This window comes from Silurus aristotelis (genome assembly GCF_946808225.1).
Source record: "Silurus aristotelis genome assembly, chromosome: 16".
Classification (NCBI taxonomy): Eukaryota; Metazoa; Chordata; class Actinopteri; order Siluriformes; family Siluridae; genus Silurus; species Silurus aristotelis.
The window spans coordinates 4,968,628-4,989,655 of NC_139589.1; the positions used below are offsets into that span (position 1 = coordinate 4,968,628).

The following is a 21,028-nucleotide window of genomic DNA, read 5'->3' on the forward strand; positions in this document are numbered from 1 at the left end:
TGCCAAATCTGGGCCAAATTTGTTTGCTCACTGGGAATAGGGTTTAGGTCTGGAGACATATTTGGCCACTCAATCACCTTCACCTTTAGCAAAGCATATTGAATATTGTCACAGTTTTACACATTCATTCACACCTGGGGTAATTTTAAAATAGCCAAACCAGGTACTAGCACTTTACAAAGTGTGGGGAGGAAGCCACTGATAAATTCAACAATGATGGAACTATAATGAATGGAATGAGATTTTCCTTGCTGCTAAAGCCACTGGCTTTTTCATTAGAGTACAGAGTATAGGGAGCAATTTATACATTTACATTTACAATTTCTTTCTTTCTGTAAAGCTGCTGTCCAGTGTGAAAATAAATAATAATAAAATAAAACTGAATTGATTCAAAAGCCAGCGAACAGGCAGACACTCAGATGTGAAAACTCAGCACACACTTCAGGCTCAGGTTTAAACCAGACAGCCTTTAGCTGAGAGAATGCAACACTGCTTGCCGCATCATCTGTTTGCTAAGCATATTCAAGAGCCATTTTTTTTGTTGACATTTTGAATTGTAAATAGAGTTCTTTACCCCCACCTTTATTGACTGAAATGAAAATAAGACATAGCCTTCAAACTAGTATGAGCTGAGATTAATAACCTGCTTTTTTTTGTAAACAGATCCTAGTTAGATCTGAATAACAAAGCAAATACCTGGTCCCAGAGTACCCTTCTGCACATCTGAATGTTTTATCCTGCTTTACTTAAAGGCTTTTTCATATTTACATAAGCTAAAGCAAGTGCTCTAATTAGCTGTATAGGCAGAAGTCGAAATCCAGCGCATCTGTGGTTTCGTCCATGAGATGTTAAGGTGTGTGGATTGATGGTTTCTAACCAGCAGGCTCTAATATTTGTCGAAAAATATAAACCATGAAAACAGTAATATTAACCTGAAATATTAGCAAACACTACTATGGCTCAGCATTGACACGGAAACATCACTGATAAAACTGAGGATCAAACTACACCAAACAATCAATGCTTTTGGAAAGAACAGTGATTGATTCAAGGTCATTGACCACTATGTTTGAGACTAATTTAATCAAATGTCCGCTGAAAAACTGCACAGCAGGACTGGAAGAATAAACCAAAGCTTTTGATTTAAAAAAAAACACAACAGCACAACACTAATGACAAAACATTTATAATGTCAGTGTTTCAGAGAAATTAAAAAATGCACAAAAGGTGACTAAAGTGATGCAGTATGTGGGAGATGAAAAAAAAAATGTAAGTATTATTTTTTATACTTAAGTACAGTTTTTTAAATGTTTTTCCTACACCTGCATGTCAGTTACACCTTCAGAAAAAAAAAATAATAATTATTGCAGACTACAGTACATGATAAATGTGAAACATGAGAAATAATCATAAGCAATTTAGGGAAATGCTGCTCACATCTGTCCTTTTTTATTTTATAATATTAATGGTAAGGAATGGTACAGGCCACAATGTATGCACATGTTCTCACATTCATTGAAATTTGTCTCAGACGAACCTTCAATCTGGCATGTTTTTGGGTGGTAGAAAGAAATCTAAGAACCCAGAGGAAATCTGCATAATTATATGGAGAACATGAGCAGTACTCGAACCAGGACTTTCTTCCAACAGAGTTTATAGACTGATAGTATTTTTGGTATCTGACCTAATGAACCAGTAACAGAGTGTATTTATTTATAGAGACCCCTGGATAAGGATGTCTGCTAAATGCTGCTAATGTAAATGTGCCAAATAATTGGCAATGAAATTCCCAGTGTAAAACTACACTGGAGTCTTTATTTAAACTAAAATAGAGTAATAAAAGACTTAACTTTTTCAAGAGCAGATATTCATTCTAATTTCTTATTTACGGGCAAAAAAAACAAAACAATGTAGATGTTTAATGTGTGGTGTTACATAAATTACTGCAGGCCGATAAAAGGTTCCTTTAAAAATTCTCAAATATTTGGAGATGCCTCGAGTCTTTAATTGAAGGTAAAAATATGAAAATGATTAAAAGCCTATGCGACCTGTCGGTTCACATGCTTCATGGTATCCCTTTTTTAAGCGTTCTGTGTAAAGCCCTGCTCAGAACCACATGACACTTTTTGCTTCAGGGTGTTTACATGATATGTGATCCTTTTCCTGCCCTCCATTCTGAGAGAGGGGTGTACAGCATGAACCAGATTTATCTTGTTTTGTCTAAGCTTTCAAACTAAGGTACAAATCAGTAGTACATTTCCTTTTTATTATAAGCCTAAAGAAGAAAATATGTCCTGGTTGTTCTATAGACCTCAGTTACCGATTATAGTTAAAACACACACACACACACACACACACACACACACACACACAAAGAAAACATAACGCTAATACATGTGTGCTCCAAGCTTCATTGCTGAATCTGATTGCAGTTTCCTGGTAGGACGGCTTTATTCCAGGAGCTCCGAGGACCAGATGTCAGTGCAGGCAGTCCTGTTATTTTTTCTTTTCTTTCTATTTTTTTTCCCCAACTAAGACCAGGCTTTGTTTCGGAAAAGCAGAACATGTCAAATGTTTTCACTCGCCAAGGAAATCGGTGGGTTTTTATGGCATGAACAGCCAAAACAACAACAACAACAACAACATCAAAACAATTCACATTCATCATCTCACACAATACCTTGATTTGCATTGAAAAGCAGACTAGTCATTTGTTATGTCAGGTCATGATTACATCATATCCCAATCTAATCAAAAGGAAAATGTTCTCTGAACTTGTCAAAAGCCACGTTAGAGAAATCAGTTTTGCTGACTGTATTGTGCTTTTGACCTTTTAACAAAAAAACTAAACCTTTTAACAATGAAAGTCATTTATGTGTGATTAGAACCAAAACATTCGACGGAGAACAACAAAACGTATTTGAAATTTTAAAGGGGTTATTTTTGAAGAGGAATAAACGGGTAAAAAGAACAGATTTTTGCCCGGATTTGAAGTGTTTCCTGCGATAGAGGGTCATGAATGTTTAAACGAAGAATGAAATCCGCTCCAATTATCTTGTTTAATTGGCAAGGAAGAATTTACTGATTCCAATCACATAAATCACCATGTTGAATATACTGTTGGCTGAGTACCACGAAAATATATCTCATGCCTGGCACAAACACACACGAATGAAAAGCGCAATATGTTATTTAGTTATAAATTTTTATTTTTACAAGAGATGTTTTTTTTTTTTTTTTTTTGTCAAATGACAATGACTTTACTGTTGTTTACTTGTGGAAATCTGGGTGAAGGTTCAGATGGGTTCATGTGTCTATACCCATGAACATACGTACCACCCATGTGTGTTACCTGAACATGCACATGCCAATTCGTGACCATGTGTTTACTTGTTATTTAAGGAATCTATTTAAATTCTAAAATCTTGTTTACCACTTTGTCCCCAGGAAAGAAACTTAATGCCTCCCATCCCACTGGCTGGGTTTCAACGATCACAGTGTGACTACCATTCAAATAGACCCTTTTAAGGTGGACTTTCTCCTGCTTTAACATTAAATGGTAATAATTAAATATTTAACCAAAAATGCTTGTTAGAATTGACTTATATTATTAAAAACAATTTAAAACCTGGATATACACTAATATGATGCATTTGGGTCAAATCTCAGCCTTGGTACATGTTTTGAGTAGCACAGAAATTGCACGTGTAACTGTAAGAAAAACGTTATAGATGATATATATATATATATATATATATATATATATATATATATATATATATATATATATATATATATATATAAAGTAATACAATTTTGTTAAATGAACCACAAATTAGCATATTAATTCACAAAAATGTCAGTTTTGCTGAAATCATGTTTTTGGAAAACAGTTCCACCTTAAATGTGGGCGGGGTTTCAGTCGGTCCCCTTGTGTTACGCCTAAATAAAACCGGAGCATCTCCATGAACACAGAAGAAGGAAACAGGGCGCATTTTGAACAAACGAATTATAACGATATTTTGACAGTTTTTTTTTTTTTAATATATCGACGGTAAATATCTAAATACTTTATTTTCAATGAATACAAGCTTTAAAAAAACATTACAAACAAATCCTAATTTGACGCGGTAGCTTACTATATATATTTGACTCTCATTTGACTCGTTCGAAGTGTCCGCATTGTTCAATGACGCTGTAATAATATTTATTGAAAAATATTTTTGCCACTTTTTATTTTTTTTATTTGAGCTGTTCTTCTTGTTGTTAAATGATGTGGAAAAAAGTGTTTTAAATGAGGCGGAACCGGTCCGATCCGGTTTTCCATTTGAACGCACTGCGCCTGTTTTTCCTCAGGGATTGTTGCCTTTTCTATCGAAATTCTTTTTGACAAGAAAATGTATATTTAATTTATTATTAGTAATTGAAGAAAAAGGTGTCGTGTAATGTGTTCAAAGTGGTTGAGTTTATTAATTGTGTGAATGATTTTCGGTTTATGATTAATCACTCATTTAACTCTAATTAGTGGGTAATTCTTATTTTTCTTTTGTATAATATCTGGTCTGGTTGATCATTTATTAGTATAAAATAAATCATAATCAGTAACACACTAGTTTTAAACCCAGTTCCTATTTATTCCATGATAATGAATGGACGCTGACGTAACACATGGTTATACTGATGCAACACGACTTCCGGGTTGCGCGCGACTCCACCTTTTGATGTCTAAAACACGTGGTGTGAGCATTTCATCTCTCGCTTTTCTAGGTCGTGATCCGAGACAGTGCAGAAGATGTCCAGCGACACAGAGGTCGACATGAAGGACGTGGAGCTGAACGAGGTGGAGCAGGAGAGGCAGCCGATGACGACTGGGAACGGTGATGCCAGTCTGACTGTCAAAAACGGTGAAGTGAAGGTCAAGATTCCTGAGGAGAAAGAGTCCAAATTCACTGGTCTGTCTAAGGAGGAGCTGTTACAAGTTGCCGGCACACCAGGGTATGTCTCCTATACGTGTTGGTACATTTCTATTTTTTTTTTTTATATCCCCTTGAGCTGTTGCTAATATAAACTGTTTTCCGTCCAGGTGGGTGCGAGCCAGATGGGCACTCCTCATCCTCTTTTGGCTTGGTTGGCTTGGCATGCTTGCCGGCGCCATCGTCATCATTATACAGGCACCTCGGTGCAAACCGCTTCCTGAGATGAACTGGTGGGATAATGGGCTCCTGTACCAGATCGGAGATGTCGATGCATTTGCTGGGCCTGAAGGACTTAAAGGTAAACATTTTTAATAAAAGACTTTCAAACTTTCGTTTGGATTTTTTTCTCAGGATTTTAGTGCAGCTGCATTAGTTTTGGGGAAGAAACATTCATGAGCACATGACATTTCCTGTTCTTGTGACTCAGCTGTAGCAATCCATCACTCTCCAAGGTGACACTTAAAATGTATTCAATGAGCGTGAGCGCCATATCAGTCTTATGTTCTTTGTTCAAGATTATTGCTGCTTTCATGACTAATAGGGAACGTGGAACTTTCTGACCCTGGTCGTTTTCTTTTGTTTGTTTTTTTTCTTGATTTTTAATATATTTTTGATGTATCTTTTGATTGCAATTCCCTAATTGCTATGTGATACTTTCAAATAATTGTAAACTTTAATTTGCTTCCTTCAAGAGTATTTGCTGGAACTACTGTTCCATCTGAATTACAATTGCTTTGACTAGTTAGTATTCATTTTAGCTTCAGCTACACTTGAGTGTTTTTTTTTTAATTCTGTACTACAGCAGTGGAAAAGTTTCCTGCTATGAACCCAAAATATGATCATGAAGAGGCGCATGTAGACCTATAATTATAAAGCAGGATATTATTGGATGTCAGTATTTGTTTTGTATGCAAGAAATAACTTGCTGCTGCTTTTCAGGTTTGGAGGCAAAGGTCGGTTCTCTGTCGCAGCTCAAGGCGAAGGGTCTGATTATAGGTCCTATTCATGTATCCACTGCTGAAAAATTGGATGACCTGAATTTGGTTGAGGTTGATCCTGCTGTTGGCAATCTGACCGATTTGGAGGCACTTATCGGGGCGGCACGCAAGAAGAGTGAGTATCTAAATTTGCTACCGTTAAAACAATATTAAGTGCATATTTTCTGCCTGCTACAGTCATGCTGCAATGCTCATTTGCCTTTGATCAGGTATTTCTGTGGTTTTGGATCTGACCCCAAACTACAAAGGAACCGAGCCATGGTTTTCCAACTCCTCAGTGGCTAAAGTGGCAGAAAAAGTCAAGGTGTGTAATGATTTTGTTTTTAGGAATAGCCAAAATTTTGTTCTTGCTGTTCTTAAAAATCAGATTGCTGGTTTTTAATCTTGCTGATCCTTTATTGCTTTCAGGTTGCTACTGATTACTGGCTGAAGAAAGGTGTTGATGGTGTCTTGCTATATGGCGTTGAACGTGTCGCCAGTGTTGCACCATTGACTTGGGCTAGCATCAGGGATACCGTCAATAATCACACCGAAGAGGAGAGCAAAAAGTAAGCGTAAATCACCACCTTTGTATCTTTTGTCCTCAGTTCCTATATGTGTGATATTTTATACAATTTAAATATTTCAGCTCAATCTTTGAAATAGCTGGTTATTGTTCTTATTTATCTATTCTTTTTAACCATGTCTGTATTTTCTTTCTTTGAAGGGTCTTAATTGGTGTTACCAGGGCCACATCTCCTGATCAGGTGAACATGGTGTTAAATCAGACCGGTGTTGATTTGCTCCTTTCTGATGTCCTGTTTGGCAAATCTGGAGCCACAGTCGGTCAGGTTGTGCAGACTTTATACTCCCAGAATGGGCATCGACTCGCTTGGAATTTGGGCCACCGTCTCAAGGGACACCTGGCGAGTATGGTTGATTCTGCAACCATCAAGTTACACCAGCTGCTGCTGCTTACCCTGCCTGGTACTCCCATCTTCAACCATGGTGATGAAATTGGATTAACAGATAAGGTATTTTTACCAGATGTATATGATTTTTGGAGAACTTTGTAATTGTGATAGCCGAAGTCTTTTCACTGATCGTATTCCTTCTCGATTTAGGATGCAGTGATGTGGGACTCGTCCAACACAAACGAAAGTGATAAGGTAATGAAAATGACTAGATCCTCTATTCACTTGGGTACAGTGCATGATTTAAAATGAGTCCCATCTAGGTGGTCAAATTAGAATGCAACTAGACTGCAATTTAATTGGCTAGCCCACAGGGCGGGTAAATACTCGGATGTTCTTCAGTTCTTTTTTTTGTTTGCGTAATCTTTACTATATATAGCTGACATGTATGTGTAACTTGTTGGAGACAACAAATATCACATGAATGTATTTAAGTTTTCTAAACCTCATTTAAAGCCAAAATGTTTTACATAGTAATTAAAATTGTATGGAATTGATGACCTTGCGTTTGCCTTTTATATAGCCCGGATGCTAACATGAAGTTAACTTAATAAACAAACAAAAGTCGTTCGGCAAAGTCCAACCTATTTCTTTATTTTTTCCTATCTTGCAGACCGAGGTTGAACGAAGGAACTCTCTGCGCACTTTCTTTAAGACCGTGAGTGATCTGCGATCAAAGGAGCGCTCTCTTTTGCATGGAGAGTATGTGCCTCTGCACAACAGCGCCAGTGCTCTCGCATACTTTCGCTCATGGGATCAGAGCGAACGTTACCTAGTTGCATTCAACTGGTCGCCGACTGAAGAGGTCATTCTGCAGCTGAAGCACGATGTCCTTCCTGACAAAGCCACGGTTGTTGTCAGTACCAATGTTGAAACAATGGCTCCCGACCAATCGGTTACTCTGGCCGAATTAAAGCTGCAGCCACAACAGGCTGTTCTGCTGAAATTCCCTTATGTTGCATAAATAGCTGTTCTAAATGTGCAGAGTAAAATGTGGTTGTCTGGTATTGTTACATTTAATGAAATGTGTTACTTTTGTCATGCTAAAATGTGCAGAATTGGGCAAATACATTAGCGATGTGTATGTAAGTGCATAAATCAAAGCCCTATAGGTCAAGACCAATGGTTTCATTGAAGCCCTTTTTTTCTTTTTTTTTTTAGTTTGTTTGTTTTAATCCATATTTGAAAAAATAAAGATTCCAAGTTTTAGCCTATTTACAAGTTTTATTGGATATAGTGCAATTTTCGTGATGTTACTGAGTTTGATCCAGTTGTTTGTATACCGTGAAACTGCAAAAAATTAAAATAAAAAGGAACAGTATGTGGCATATGAGTGGTTTTGGTTCATTTATTTTCTCTATTGCTTTGAAAAGCTTTTACCAGTAATGCTTTTCTTTTTTTTTTCCTGTAAGTGATTTGCTATGTATAAAGTGTCCCTGAAACTTTTTATTTGAAGCAATTTTTCATGCAGAAGAACAGCTTCATCTCCCTACAAAAGCAGTCCTGGTTGAGGTGGGTATTGGTTAAACAGCAGGATTACTGCATTGAGTGTAATAACATTAAGGTGATTTGGTTCACAGAGGTGGGAAATAAAGTACATGTACTTTGTTATTGTACTTAAGTAGGTTTTTCTGATATCAGTACTTCACTATTTATTTTTTTGGACTTTTAACTTTCACTCATTACATTTTTACACAAATATCTGTACCTTCTACTTCTTAAATTCTCAAACCAGTTTTGTTACTTTATTTTTATATATTTGTTGACACAATCAATATACTGTGTGTGTGTGTGTGTGTATATGTGTATATATATATATATATATATATATATATATATATACACACAAGGCAACAAGAAGTCTGGGGGTAACATGGATAAGGCAGAGGGAGTCGGTGATGTAAACGTGACTGAGAACAGAAACGTTCCTGATCATCTTTTGTGTTCTATATGGTGGTTGTTCAGCCTGGATACATTCATCAGGTAACAACATTTGAAATTATTTTGTTTTAATATGACGTGAGGTCCAAACTTCTTTACTTTGAGAGAGAAAAAGTGTAGTCAGTACTTCAACTTTTACCAGAGTCTATTAAAACATGAGTATCTATACTTCTACTTAAGTGAAGGATGTAAATACTTTTGCATCTCTGCTGGTTCACTAAAATACAAAAACAAACCTAGTTGCCATTAGAAGAATATTTCTCTTGAGTTCATGACAATCTGGATTATATGAAAGATTTGCATTACACTGATCGGCTATAACAATAAACTCACCCTCATTTTATTCTATAGGTTCTTCTTGTACCAGTAAAACAGGTCTGACCTCTTAAATTATAACTCTAAAAGGCTTTTTAAAAGTGTGCTTTTGTATCTCAACAAAATGCTTGCAGCAGATTCTTGAAATCCTGTAAATTGTGAGGTGGGGTCTCAATGGCTTTTTTCAGCACATCCCACAGATGCTCGATTGAACTGAAATCTGGAACTTGTGGAGGCCAAGTCAACTCTTTGTCATGTTTCCTAAACCATTCCTAAACATTTTTTTACAGTGTGGCAGGAAACATTCTTCTGCTGAAAAAGGCCACTCCTGTTAACATGAAGAGAGGTATGAGGTCTATAACAACTTTAGGGACTTGTCAACATAACATAACCCAAGGTTTCTCAGTAGAACATTGCCCAGAGGCTGCCACACAACTTTCACCAACTTCGCTACCAGGCCCCTTTCTTTCATTGCTCCATGGTCCAGTTCTGATGCTCACTTGCCCATTCTAAGCATTATTTGTGGTGGGCAGTGGACACAGCTACACTATATTGCCAAAAGTTTTAAGACACCTGGTCATAATTATGCTATGTGCTTCAGATGTTCCAGTAGATGTTGGAATGTTGGATTGTGGAGATTTGTGCTTAGTAAAATCATGTACTGATGAAGGTGAGTTAAGGAGGCCTAGGATGCAGTCAGTGTTCCAATTCACCCCAAAGGCGTTCAATTGGGTTGAGGTCAACACTCTATAGCAGAAGATCTCCCACTTTGACCCATGCAAACCATATCTGCATGGAGTTTGCTTTGTGCACAGGGACACTGTCATGCTGGAACAGGGTTGGGTCTCATGTTTAAGTGAAGGGAAAATTTCATACTAGTGCATCCAGAAACACTCTATACAACTGTGCACCCTCAGCTTTGCTATAACAGTTTGGGTAAGGACCACATATGGCTGGGAAAGTCAGGTGTTCCAATAATTTTGTCCGTATAGTGTGTGTATGCAGCAAAGATGATAAACCCTGTGTTCTGTGTTCTGATCCTTGGGCACGCCAATTTACAGGTCCTTCCTTGGCCACTTTTAGTAGGTAATAAACACTGCATACCGGGGACACCCCACAAGACCTGTTGTTTTAGAGATCTGACCCCATCATCTAGAATATAATATAATATAATAGAATAGAATAGCCATTATTTGTCAGATATACATTACAGCACAGTAAAATTATTTCTTCCCATATTCCAAGCTGGGGGTCAGAGCGCAATAGTGCCAACTATGACTGATATTTTTGTGACAAGACATAAGTATAAATCGTTTAGAAATAAGATGTAGGCTACTTAGACAAGTCTTTGACCCCATCCCTGAGTTTTTACCGCAAAGGACGGAGTCTTGTCTCTTTAAGGATGCGGCGCATCTCCTCCTCCCTTCATGGACTCCCTGACGCATTGCAGGTGGACGGGAACCAATCAGTTCGTCCCGTTCAGGTCAGCTGACGCGCTTCAACCGCCGTCTATATATAAACCCACTGCTCGCGCTGTTTAAACTTTCGAGGCGGAGGTTTAGATCGTTTATAAAGCGTGCAAGTGGCATTGCCTGCTATTAGACACGAAAAGGAATATTCGATAATCTTTATTTTTGCGTTTTGTTGTATTCTGGTATTTCTTCACCCTCCCCCCGGTTATTATTTCGGGTTTTGTTCGTTTTCTTTTTGCGAGCTTGGCGCAGGCGCACCATAGCGACAGAGCGGTTGCTAGGGGGTGCGGCGGCCCGCTTTTTCCGACCCAAGCACGGAGGCGGAGTGATCCTGCAGTTCGGGCGCACAGCGGCTAGCTGCGGGACGGAAAGCGGAACCGACAGGCGGATTCGGTGTGGCGTACTTTATCCTCCTTTTGAATAACCAACATTAACAATGGTAAGTATTGGTTTGCGTTGAAAATTAAATAATATATATTCGAATGAAAACAAATCTTTTGTGATATAAATAGCTGGGCTAACCAGTAAATTGGCTAACCATTGAATAGACTGCTGCAGCGCATTACCCAGACGGCTAGCTAACCTTCAGGCGCAGGATGCTAATCTGTCCGGTGTATCGTTCTGATTTTTGGAATGAGAATGAGAGTCTAATGGCTTATTTTTCATTCAAAGGGCATTCAACCTCAACTCCAAGAGCTACATTGCTAAAGCTAATTGCGCGTTTTTAATATGAAGAGAGTGCTAGCTGAGCTAAGATGCGCAGTAGACACCTTACATCATCAGGTCATCAAATGTAGTGAAATACCTGCCTATAATATACTGGGTCGATAATTATTGTGTAATTGAAAGAAATAAAATGAAATGAGGGTTTAAACTAATCCGGTTTTCACATCAGGACATTTCAGTGGGTTCCTTCATTCCTGAGGTTCCTCCATTCATGTTGCCAGAAACCGCATTAATGGTGAATTTCCTCACCAAAGCTGGACATCATGCGTTACTTTGGTTCCTGTGCAGATGCAAATCAGGCATCATGTCATTTAAGTGCAATGAATCGCCATTAAATCACAGCTGACTGATCCGAAGGGAGTGCCATCACCTGCCTCCTGAATCCCATCCAACACTGGAATGCAGCTCGGAAGCATCACATGTTAAACAGATATTTATGATGTTTGCAAAGCCGGGTTATTATCAAATAATAAAATCATGGACTACAGTGTTTCTGATTGTGGGTTGCTTCAACAGGCTGATCAGCTAACCGAGGAGCAGATTGCTGGTAATTAAACGTTAAACACTTTAATCCGTTTTCATCATTTGTGTATGGATGCCATATACTGATTAAATGCTCTTTTGTATCCCCCCCCCCCCAAGAATTCAAGGAGGCCTTCTCGCTATTTGATAAAGACGGCGATGGCACCATTACCACCAAAGAGCTGGGGACGGTGATGCGCTCTCTAGGGCAGAATCCCACCGAAGCCGAGCTCCAGGACATGATCAACGAAGTCGATGCCGACGGTAAGGCGACATCTAAGCGCCCGGCTAGCTATACATCTAGAAGATATTGGTGACCAATCACATTTTGAACTCGCAGGTAATGGGACGATCGATTTTCCTGAATTTCTCACCATGATGGCGAGAAAGATGAAGGACACTGACAGCGAGGAGGAAATCAGAGAAGCCTTCCGGGTTTTTGACAAGGTAACAAGCGCGGTCGTGCCGGGGTGATGACGTTCCAAATAATATTTCGAGATGGTGGTGTAAATATTGGCAAACGGCTGACTTTGTTTACATTTAGGACGGAAACGGATACATCAGCGCGGCTGAGCTGCGCCATGTCATGACAAACCTGGGCGAGAAGCTGACCGATGAGGAGGTAGACGAGATGATCAGAGAGGCAGATATCGACGGGGATGGGCAGGTCAACTATGAAGGTCAGTATGGTGTTTTAGGACAAGGCTTTTTAAGAGCGATGAGGGTGCTGCTTATAGAGAAGTTCAGCAGCTCAGTCTTGATTAAAAGGAAATTTGTTGCTGCATTGAACAAGTAAAATGTTACACATTGGTCTTGATTTAATTTTTCTTATTAAGAGTTTAAAAACTTAAAGAATATTTGAACACGATGCTAATTGCTATAGGAGTAACAGTCCATCTTGGACGTTGATGTAAAACACTGATGCGCACATTATGCTGCAGTGTTAGATTTTCTGGTCATTTCTCATCTATAAATTATTGCCTCAAAACCCAACATGAATTTACCAACCTTTCACTTTCCAGAGTTTGTCCAGATGATGACTGCAAAGTAAAACTGGAAACCAAAAGGACTACAGCAGACCAAACAGTGGGCAGCATACTCACTGTCAATCTTCAACAAGCATTCACACCATCCTCCTCCTGCTTTCCATTTTCGTTCTCACTCCCCGTTTTCCTTTTTGTCCTGCAGTTCAACTCTCCTCCTCTGCTCTGCTTGTATTCCCCCCCCAAAGGAAATTGTTTACCCTGGTCTTCATCTCATTATTCCATTAAAAAAAAAAAAAATCAAAGAACTGTTTACATATAATCGAAGATAAGAAAGAAAATAATTAAATATATGAAGTAATACATGTATCAATATTTTGAAAGTTATAGAACATATACTATGGCGAACAGCAAAATGCATGCTTTATTTGGTTTTGGCATGTTTCTGTGCTTCTCTGCTTGCCTTGATTTCGAACTTGCTCGCTCTCCTTTAACTCTGCATGTTTCTCATGCAACCTCTGCTCAGTGGTCTTAGAACTGTATGGTGAACAACCATTCATGGATTTCAGGGGCTTTAATGATTAAGTGGTTCAAAAATATATAAAAAAAAATCTTACTTGTGTTGGTTGAGTAGCTGCAGTTTAGTGTAATTGAGTTCCGTAGTAACTAAGCAGACTAGATACTGAGAACCTTTAGGTGTGTGTGTGGGGGGGGGTTAAAAAAACAAAAACAAAAAAAAACACCAAAAAAAAAAAAAAGCTAGCAGATTTGGCCTAGGGTTGCCCAGGCATGAATAGGGGAGCAATATTAAGCAAGGAATTGTACTACTTGTGCACTCCAATTAGGAAAGGACAAAGACAGACACTAAGTTTTAGTCTTAAACACAAGCCTGTTCTTAAAAAGCTCTGTCCTGAATAATGCCATAATCCGTTCTAGGCTAGAGAGGTCTGATGGCTCATGTCGGAGGATTTCCCAGCTTATCAACACGTTATAATTTTTTTTATTTTATTTGTTCTGTAGGCAGAGGTTAGTCGTTTTGAGCGGTTGCAGTGTGTAAGTTTTCGTATTGACGATGTAAAATAACTTCCATGTGAACGTATGGTCTTTAGATTTCTATGCTGCACTGTGTCCAAGACCATCCATTCATGTCCTGTAGCTTATTCAGTGGACCATTTCTGGGTTGGGAATAAACGCATTTAAGCCGGGTACAACATTCTTCCTGCAAGGTATTGGCAAACGTACAGTGGTGTACATGTAGAAAGCATGCAATTAGGGAAAACCTGACCTTTAATGAGGAGTAGTGATAATGCTTCAAGGCAGGATCGATTCGAATCGCCCAATACCATCGTTGTACATCATTTGGGAAAAAAATTCAGTCTTTGTAGCACCTGTGTAACACTTGTTCAGTTAATAATGAGCCAAATTATCAATTCAAGTTGACTGTGGAGGCTGGTACAGGGACAAAGCGCCTGCAGGAAGGGTGATGCACTCGACTTAAAATGTTGCATCCTCTATAGTGACAATCTGTCTTTTCTACTGTTATGAATGTATTTTTTTAAATGTAATTTTAACTGTTAATTCTAAGGGCTGGTTTCCCCAGAATAAGGCCTGACCTTGGACTAAAAAGGAGTTTCAATGTAGAATCACTGGCTTAGGCTAAGATTGGGCTTAATGCCTGGAAAAAACACCCTTCCTTCTTTCCTGCTCATATTGTCAATTAGGGAACATTGAAGGTATGCGTTCCATTGCAGAACTGTTATTCTTGCTAAATAAACTTCGGGGACTTGTGTTTCTATACTGAGACTCTTGTCTTTTTATTGCACATTTATCTTTTAGGACAAAAAAAGTGTCATTTTGCTACGGTTTTCTCACTTTTTTTCTTCTCTCCCCCTCCCCCCTTTGCTCCTGATCTTGTTGTTCTTGGCTGACTGTATCAGACTGATCTCACAAATCTGTCATATGGCTTTGATTTGTGAAATAAATATGAGGCTTTGGACTTTTATCACTACAAAAAAATAATAAAAATGCATCTTGTTAATGGAGACAGTCAATGAGATTGTTCTTACTCTTTAGAATGGTTACAGATCACTATTTCATTCTACCCTGGATGATTGCAGGGGCCCTTTTAAAAAATTTTTTTTAAATAATTTTCTTTATGCATTGGCGCTAATGTGTAAGTGATACCTGTAATTAAGAAGTAAGCAAACTGCATCCCTCAATCACACATGCTTTAAGCAGTGTCGAGTCAGGTCATCTCAAATAGACTTGCTTATGTCTGTAAATTATTTCGACATGCAACTTGGAGGCCTTTTTATAGCTGGGTGGCTAAATTGTGTGTTTGTATTGTACTGGTATTAGTTCTAGTTTTCCCTTTCTCTTACTTTAAGTTTCCTTTTTTTTTTTTATTCTTTTTTTTTTTTAGTAAGAACTACTAATGGTTAAAATAATGACAAACCTGAGTGAGTGTCCAGGGTCAACAGTATGATTCATGAAACGACGCATAATGTTGAACACAAAATGAATCAGGAACTTGAACGGAACGAGGAAGGTAAATGCTGGTCTGAATATCAATTGGTTGATTTAAATAGGTCCAGATCTTTATGTAAACAGTAAAATAAATTGTACGATGCTCAGGATAAGGGCGTCTGCCAAATGCCACAAATGCAAATGTAAAGGTAAATTTTCTGTAAAAAAAAAAATAGAAAAATTATGCTAAGATAATGGTGGCTCATGTCAGAGGATTTCCCCTGCTAATCAACACCTTATTAAAATATGGGTTTAAAATTAAGCTTGTCACAGTCCAGACCTGTCGATCATTACCGACATTAACTTCTTCAGCTACAGGAGCTCGTCTGTTGGATTGGACCACACGCCTTCGCTCCTAACGTGCATTAATGTGCTTCGCTGGTTGTTACCGGTTTACCACTGTTTCTTTCTTGGAGCACTTTTGATAGATACTGACCACTGCAGACCAGGAACACCACACAAGAGCTGCAGTTTTGGAGATGCTCTGATCCAGTCGTCTAGACATCACAATTTGGTCCTTGTGTCAAACTCACTTAAATCCTTACGCTTGCCCATTTTTTCTGTTTCGAACACGTCAACTTTGAGGACAAAACTTGCTGCCTGATATATCGCACACACTAACAGGTGCCATGATGGAGAGATAATCAGTGTTATTTACTTCACCAGTCATAATATTTTAGTGTTATAATGTTATGTCTAATCGGTGTATATTTACATTTTATCTGCACTTATGGGTTTGCACAATTGCTATTAATTGTACGTCTGCTGCATTTTGTTGCTGTCTACCTGTACTATGCAATGACAAAGATCTATCTATCTATCTATCTATCTATCTATCTATCTATCTATCTATCTATCTATCTATCTATCTATCTATCTATCTATCTATCTATCTATCTATCTATCTATCTATCTATCTAATTAACTTGCAGTAGTCATATATTTATTTTTATTGCTTATAATTGCTTATAAATTTGTTGTAAATGGAGACAGGTTGTCTGCAAGGTATATAAATATGTAAATATATAAATGTATATATAAATGATTTAATAGTCTATCAGTGATTAATCCTTAACTCGGATATATAAACTAGTCCTCTAGTGATTTGCCTGCAACTAGGAAAAAATCACTATCATTCATAATTAGTAGAAGGAGTCTGAACAATTTTGCCAAAAATCAATACAAAAACAAAACAACAACCTGAATTTAACCAAATAAACCCAGAATCCTTGTATATGTCTGTTTCCTTCTTCCTATCAGCGATTGGTAGCCCCTGGGCGCTTAGTCCCGCCTATCTAGGAAGCGTAATGATCTGTCCAATCACAGGCGCTAAACTGAGGGCGTTTTGATTGACAGCGGTTTTCACGAATGGCGTGACCCCTATTTCCGAGCCAGCTAATAGGATCAATGACAGGTCCTTTAAAAGAAGTTAGTTCCGGGTTTTCATTTCTAGCCAATCGGCGCGCGCATTACAGCGTGATTCACACGAAGTTGCACGCGATGGAACGTGTCCGTGCTGGAAACCAATAGCGGGTGATTTCGACTCAATATGGAGTAGTGGCTTCCAGAAAGTTCACATATTCCAGTTTTGCTTTTGGATCCCCTTCAAGACTGGCAATTATTTTCAATGATTAAAGGCATCATTGTGTAGTTCCATTATTATAATAAGCGTTCACGAGCACGCTTCATATATCGTGATAGTCGAGTTGCATTGAGAGCACTGCATTTTTTATTTTTTTGCTTTGGCGTACGCAGGGTTTGATATTCACAGAAAGTTACGTCGGATCTGAGCTTTACAGGTCTACCTTTTCTTTTGAGACTCGTGATCGATTTCCTGGCACATAGTTTTCCTTGGTGCAGAAAGATAAGGTAAGTGTGCACACATACATTCATTCAAAGATGCATGCAAACATCTTTTTTATCCATTTATTCATTCATCCATTCAACACATTTTTCCCAGGTGGCATATTTTGGGAGAGAAATGCATGGAGTGTTAAAGCTGCCTGTTACTGTTGGCTAATGTACATATTTTTTTTAAGAGCAATGAAGTCAGAGTTGCTTTTTTTTTCTGGTTTGCAAAACTCAAATGGGAAGAATACCTTGACACTTCCTAACTATAAATGCACGACTTGGAACAGATGTTTCATGAGCACTTTGATGACTCCAAAGCAGATATTATTTAAAAAAAAAAAACACCCTGCACCCCCTTATTTTCCTTCTTATATAGTAAATCTAAGTTTAAAATATTACCAGTAACTCTACTGGTATCTTGGATATGACATGACATCTGCTATGAATAAATACCACCACTGTTGGAGTGGGAAGTTGGAGTCACACACATGGCAAGAGTTTCCCATTGCGGCTGTGTCTATGGTTAGTCTCCATGTGCATGTCATTTTAAGCAATAAAACAATATAACTTTGATATTTCTAGTCCAGGGTCCTTTTAAAGTACTGAACTAACCAAGGGATGTTTCAAAAGTCCATGATGTATGAATATGCATGAATATGCTAATTAGAAACACCACAATGCTTCCCTTCATCACGAAGAATAGATATTTCATTTTGTTGCACAGAACATAAAAGTATCTCAGATTAACACGTTCCTGTAAAATCCTAAGGTTCTGGACGACTGTATAATTTGAGCAGTAGCATACGATCACAGTCAGCAAAGCCTTCTCCTCTGGCCTAAACACTATCAGAAGCACTGACCTACATTTACCACATAAATTGTAATATTTGTTCCATAAAATTTTATTAATTTATTCCCAACAGTTTCTTTTCATTTTGTAGTGTTTCTCTTGGCTTCACTGCTTTCAGTTCGTGTATGTGGATGTTGGATTTCTTCTTCTTCTTATTTTTTTTTTTTGTTTAATCAGATTTCAGCCTCTATGTGCTGCCTTGTCAATCGTATCTGCCCAGGGCCTTCAGAATCAGTACTGCTGGCCCTTTTACCACAGAGAACATTAGCATTGGATCTGTTTCTTAACCAATCAGATTTCATATTCTCCTCACAGGGCAGCTAGCTGGCCCAGACTAGCGTCAGCATTATCCCGTCCTCTGATTGGTTGGTCAGAGGAAAACTGTTACAGCCAAGTTCGACTGCCAAAACATGTGTGTAGCGATCTGCACACGTTAATACATCGGAGTTAGACTTTTTTACACCTACGGAGGAAGAGAAGATTTTGAAGAATAGCTAGACATTGTGAGGGGGTCCGCCAACCTCGAAGCTAGCCAGCTTGTTTCAGCCCGGGAAAGGGTTTGTTCCCCATTTCCAGACCAGTGAATACAAACGATGCCACTGGATTACAGCCTCTGAGGAGCGGTTTTTATGTTTTTGTAATGTTATTAGACAAATATTGATTCTGAACTGCTCTAGATGATGTAGGTGGTACTGTTGTGGTGGAAGTGTAGAGGTTTGGAGTCTTAACTGGTTTTCATGCTTTAGTGAAACGGTATTCACCCCCCCCATATATGTAATGCCACCTGTTGTCAATGCGTTTTTGTATTGTATTGATTGTTTCTATAATTGCGACGTGATAGTTGTGGTTTTAAGAGGTGGATTAAGTCTTGTAAGGTCTCACTGAAGGCCCAGGTACTAAATGCACGGCCCGCCACTGAATTTGAGTATTGTGTGATTTGTTGGAAATTTGCAAGTCACAGAGGGTGTTTATGTGCACCGGTTTGTTCTTATTTATCAGTGTAGTCAACAAAGTGACTCATAATAAATGGAAAAACCTCAATTATCCATGTTTACACTGCAAACTTTGCATGACTTTTTATACGAATGAAATCACGCGATACAACTTTATTTGTAAAAATGCTAATTATTACCCTTGTGCTATTTTTACATAATATTTAAATTTGTTCGTAATTGCTGGAGATGTGTATTAAGATATAACTAGGCTTCTGGGTAAACGTCTGCTCAGGGGAGTCCAATAGTTTCCACAATACTGGTGTGGGTGCAGGTTTTTATAACAACCAAGCAGCCATTTATTCCAACCTGAGAGTCAGTAAAAAAGGTAGAATCTGTTGTGGCTTGGTTAAAATGAACAACTGCACCCACACCGGCCATTTGTGGAAAAAGATACACCCCTGTCTTAGCTAGCATATGGAATGAACAAAAAAGAATCGACCTCAGGCATTCTGTGCTGCCACTAATTTATTTTCATAAATCAGCACAACCCAACATGTTTTATTCTGCTTGTGGCATAGTAATTTGCCTTCAGTTGTTCGATTGAGTTTTAATCCAGTGTGACATGCCATACCTTTTTGTTTGGAGGTCCATCGACTGTTGCAGAACATTTTATGAGAGAAGTTATGACTTGTATCGCTTATGTTATAGCAGCTATAAACAATCATTCTGACCCCAGCTGAAAAATACAGCTTACGTTGGCGAGAAAACGGAAAACGCATTGTCGAATGCTGCATTGTTATCAGAGGCTCTTTCTGGAAATGATCAATCAACTTCTCTGTACAGAAAGCTTTTTAATCCATGTATCGATCCAATACAGTTTTATTTGTATAGTGCTTTCAACATGGGCATTTTCTCAAAGGACAGAGAACAGAGATAGTGGTTATAAAGAATGTATCAGTTTATTGCCTGTAAGTTTATAATTGTAAATTATTTGCGAACCAGTGTCGACGGTGACCAGGAAAAACTCCCTTTGATGGCATGAGGAAGAAACTTGAGAGGAACCAGACTCGAAAGTAAATGCAGCCTCATCTGGGTGCCACTAATTGTCTGTTTATTTTATTATTATTATTATTATTATTATTATGATCAAACTTGAATTATCTGGCGTATCAGTCATGCTAACCATTGTGAAAATATAGACCTGTGATTTAAACTGCAGCCAGAAATATTGGCGTTGCCGTTTGCTGACTAATCAGAAATGAGAATTTAATATGATGTAAACGTTCGGCTTGAATTAGCCTTGTTAACTCTTGCAACAATCTGTATTTACCCATCAACCAGACCTGCTACAAATGACTTCAGAGCATCAATGCATGCTTCACTTATGTTCTGATCCGAGTGCATGCACTGCTATTGGTGAGAATTTCTATTTATTAAGATTTGAAGGGTCGATAGTGAAGATCTGTTTGAAATTAGAGGAAATACGTTAAGGCTCAAAACGTCTGGTTTTCATTCTTGAAACGTGATTTAAAGCCAAACCAAATTTTTGTCCTGCAGTGTTAAAACAAAGTAAAGCAGCCTGCTTGTACTGAATACTGACTCGAGCTCAGTCAGTACTTCACCTCTGACTGATATCTTATAAAGGCCAGCAGGTGCCAGTTAATATGATCCTTTGTCTGTGTATTAAGAAACCCGATGCCTCTAGTTGAATAAAGCTCAAGTGCAGCTGATACTAGGGGAAATTTGTTGGTAGAATGTTTGCCTGTGTGCTTTTTGGATGTGTATTCTAGTGAATTTAGTATGTAGGATCTATACAGATTTGCTGTTTAAAAAAAAAAACCAAACAAAAAACAACAAAAAACCCACACATTTGGGACAGACATGAGGCTGACTTCTTGATAATTCACATCAGGTCTTTTTATTTTTTTTTTTATGTAGAATTGTGATTTTCTTAGCTTTCTATGAAAATGGATTTAACCC

At 38.1% G+C, this 21,028-nt stretch overlaps 3 protein-coding genes across 6 annotated transcripts in view; all 3 read left to right on the forward strand.

Annotated features, from left to right (window-relative positions):
- The first annotated feature begins 3,907 nt into the window (after nt 1-3,907).
- Nucleotides 3,908-8,249, forward strand: slc3a2b (solute carrier family 3 member 2b). Its single transcript, XM_083563791.1, has 9 exons — nt 3,908-4,054; nt 4,768-4,995; nt 5,084-5,274; nt 5,916-6,089; nt 6,184-6,278; nt 6,383-6,522; nt 6,681-6,987; nt 7,078-7,122; nt 7,541-8,249. The coding sequence occupies exons 2-9, from the start codon at nt 4,793-4,795 to the stop codon at nt 7,889-7,891; spliced, it is 1,506 nt and encodes a 501-aa protein (XP_083419917.1). The 5' UTR covers nt 3,908-4,054; nt 4,768-4,792; the 3' UTR covers nt 7,892-8,249.
- Nucleotides 8,250-10,660: 2,411 nt separating this feature from the next.
- On the forward strand, nt 10,661-14,681 carry calm3b (calmodulin 3b (phosphorylase kinase, delta)). Its single transcript, XM_083564283.1, has 6 exons — nt 10,661-11,094; nt 11,898-11,928; nt 12,024-12,167; nt 12,244-12,350; nt 12,448-12,583; nt 12,926-14,681. Exons 1-6 carry the CDS (start codon nt 11,092-11,094, stop codon nt 12,952-12,954), a joined length of 450 nt encoding a protein of 149 aa, XP_083420409.1. The 5' UTR covers nt 10,661-11,091; the 3' UTR covers nt 12,955-14,681.
- Nucleotides 14,682-16,861: 2,180 nt separating this feature from the next.
- Nucleotides 16,862-21,028, forward strand: part of pcxa (pyruvate carboxylase a) — a 169,513-nt gene continuing 165,346 nt past the window's right edge. For 3 of the 4 annotated variants that reach the window (XR_014537208.1, XM_083564517.1, XM_083564516.1), the window contains exon 1: nt 16,862-17,281. The gene's annotated coding sequence lies outside the window, so the exon portion shown is untranslated. The remainder of the gene's footprint in view (nt 17,282-21,028) is intronic. The other variant, XR_014537209.1, reaches the window with a different exon arrangement.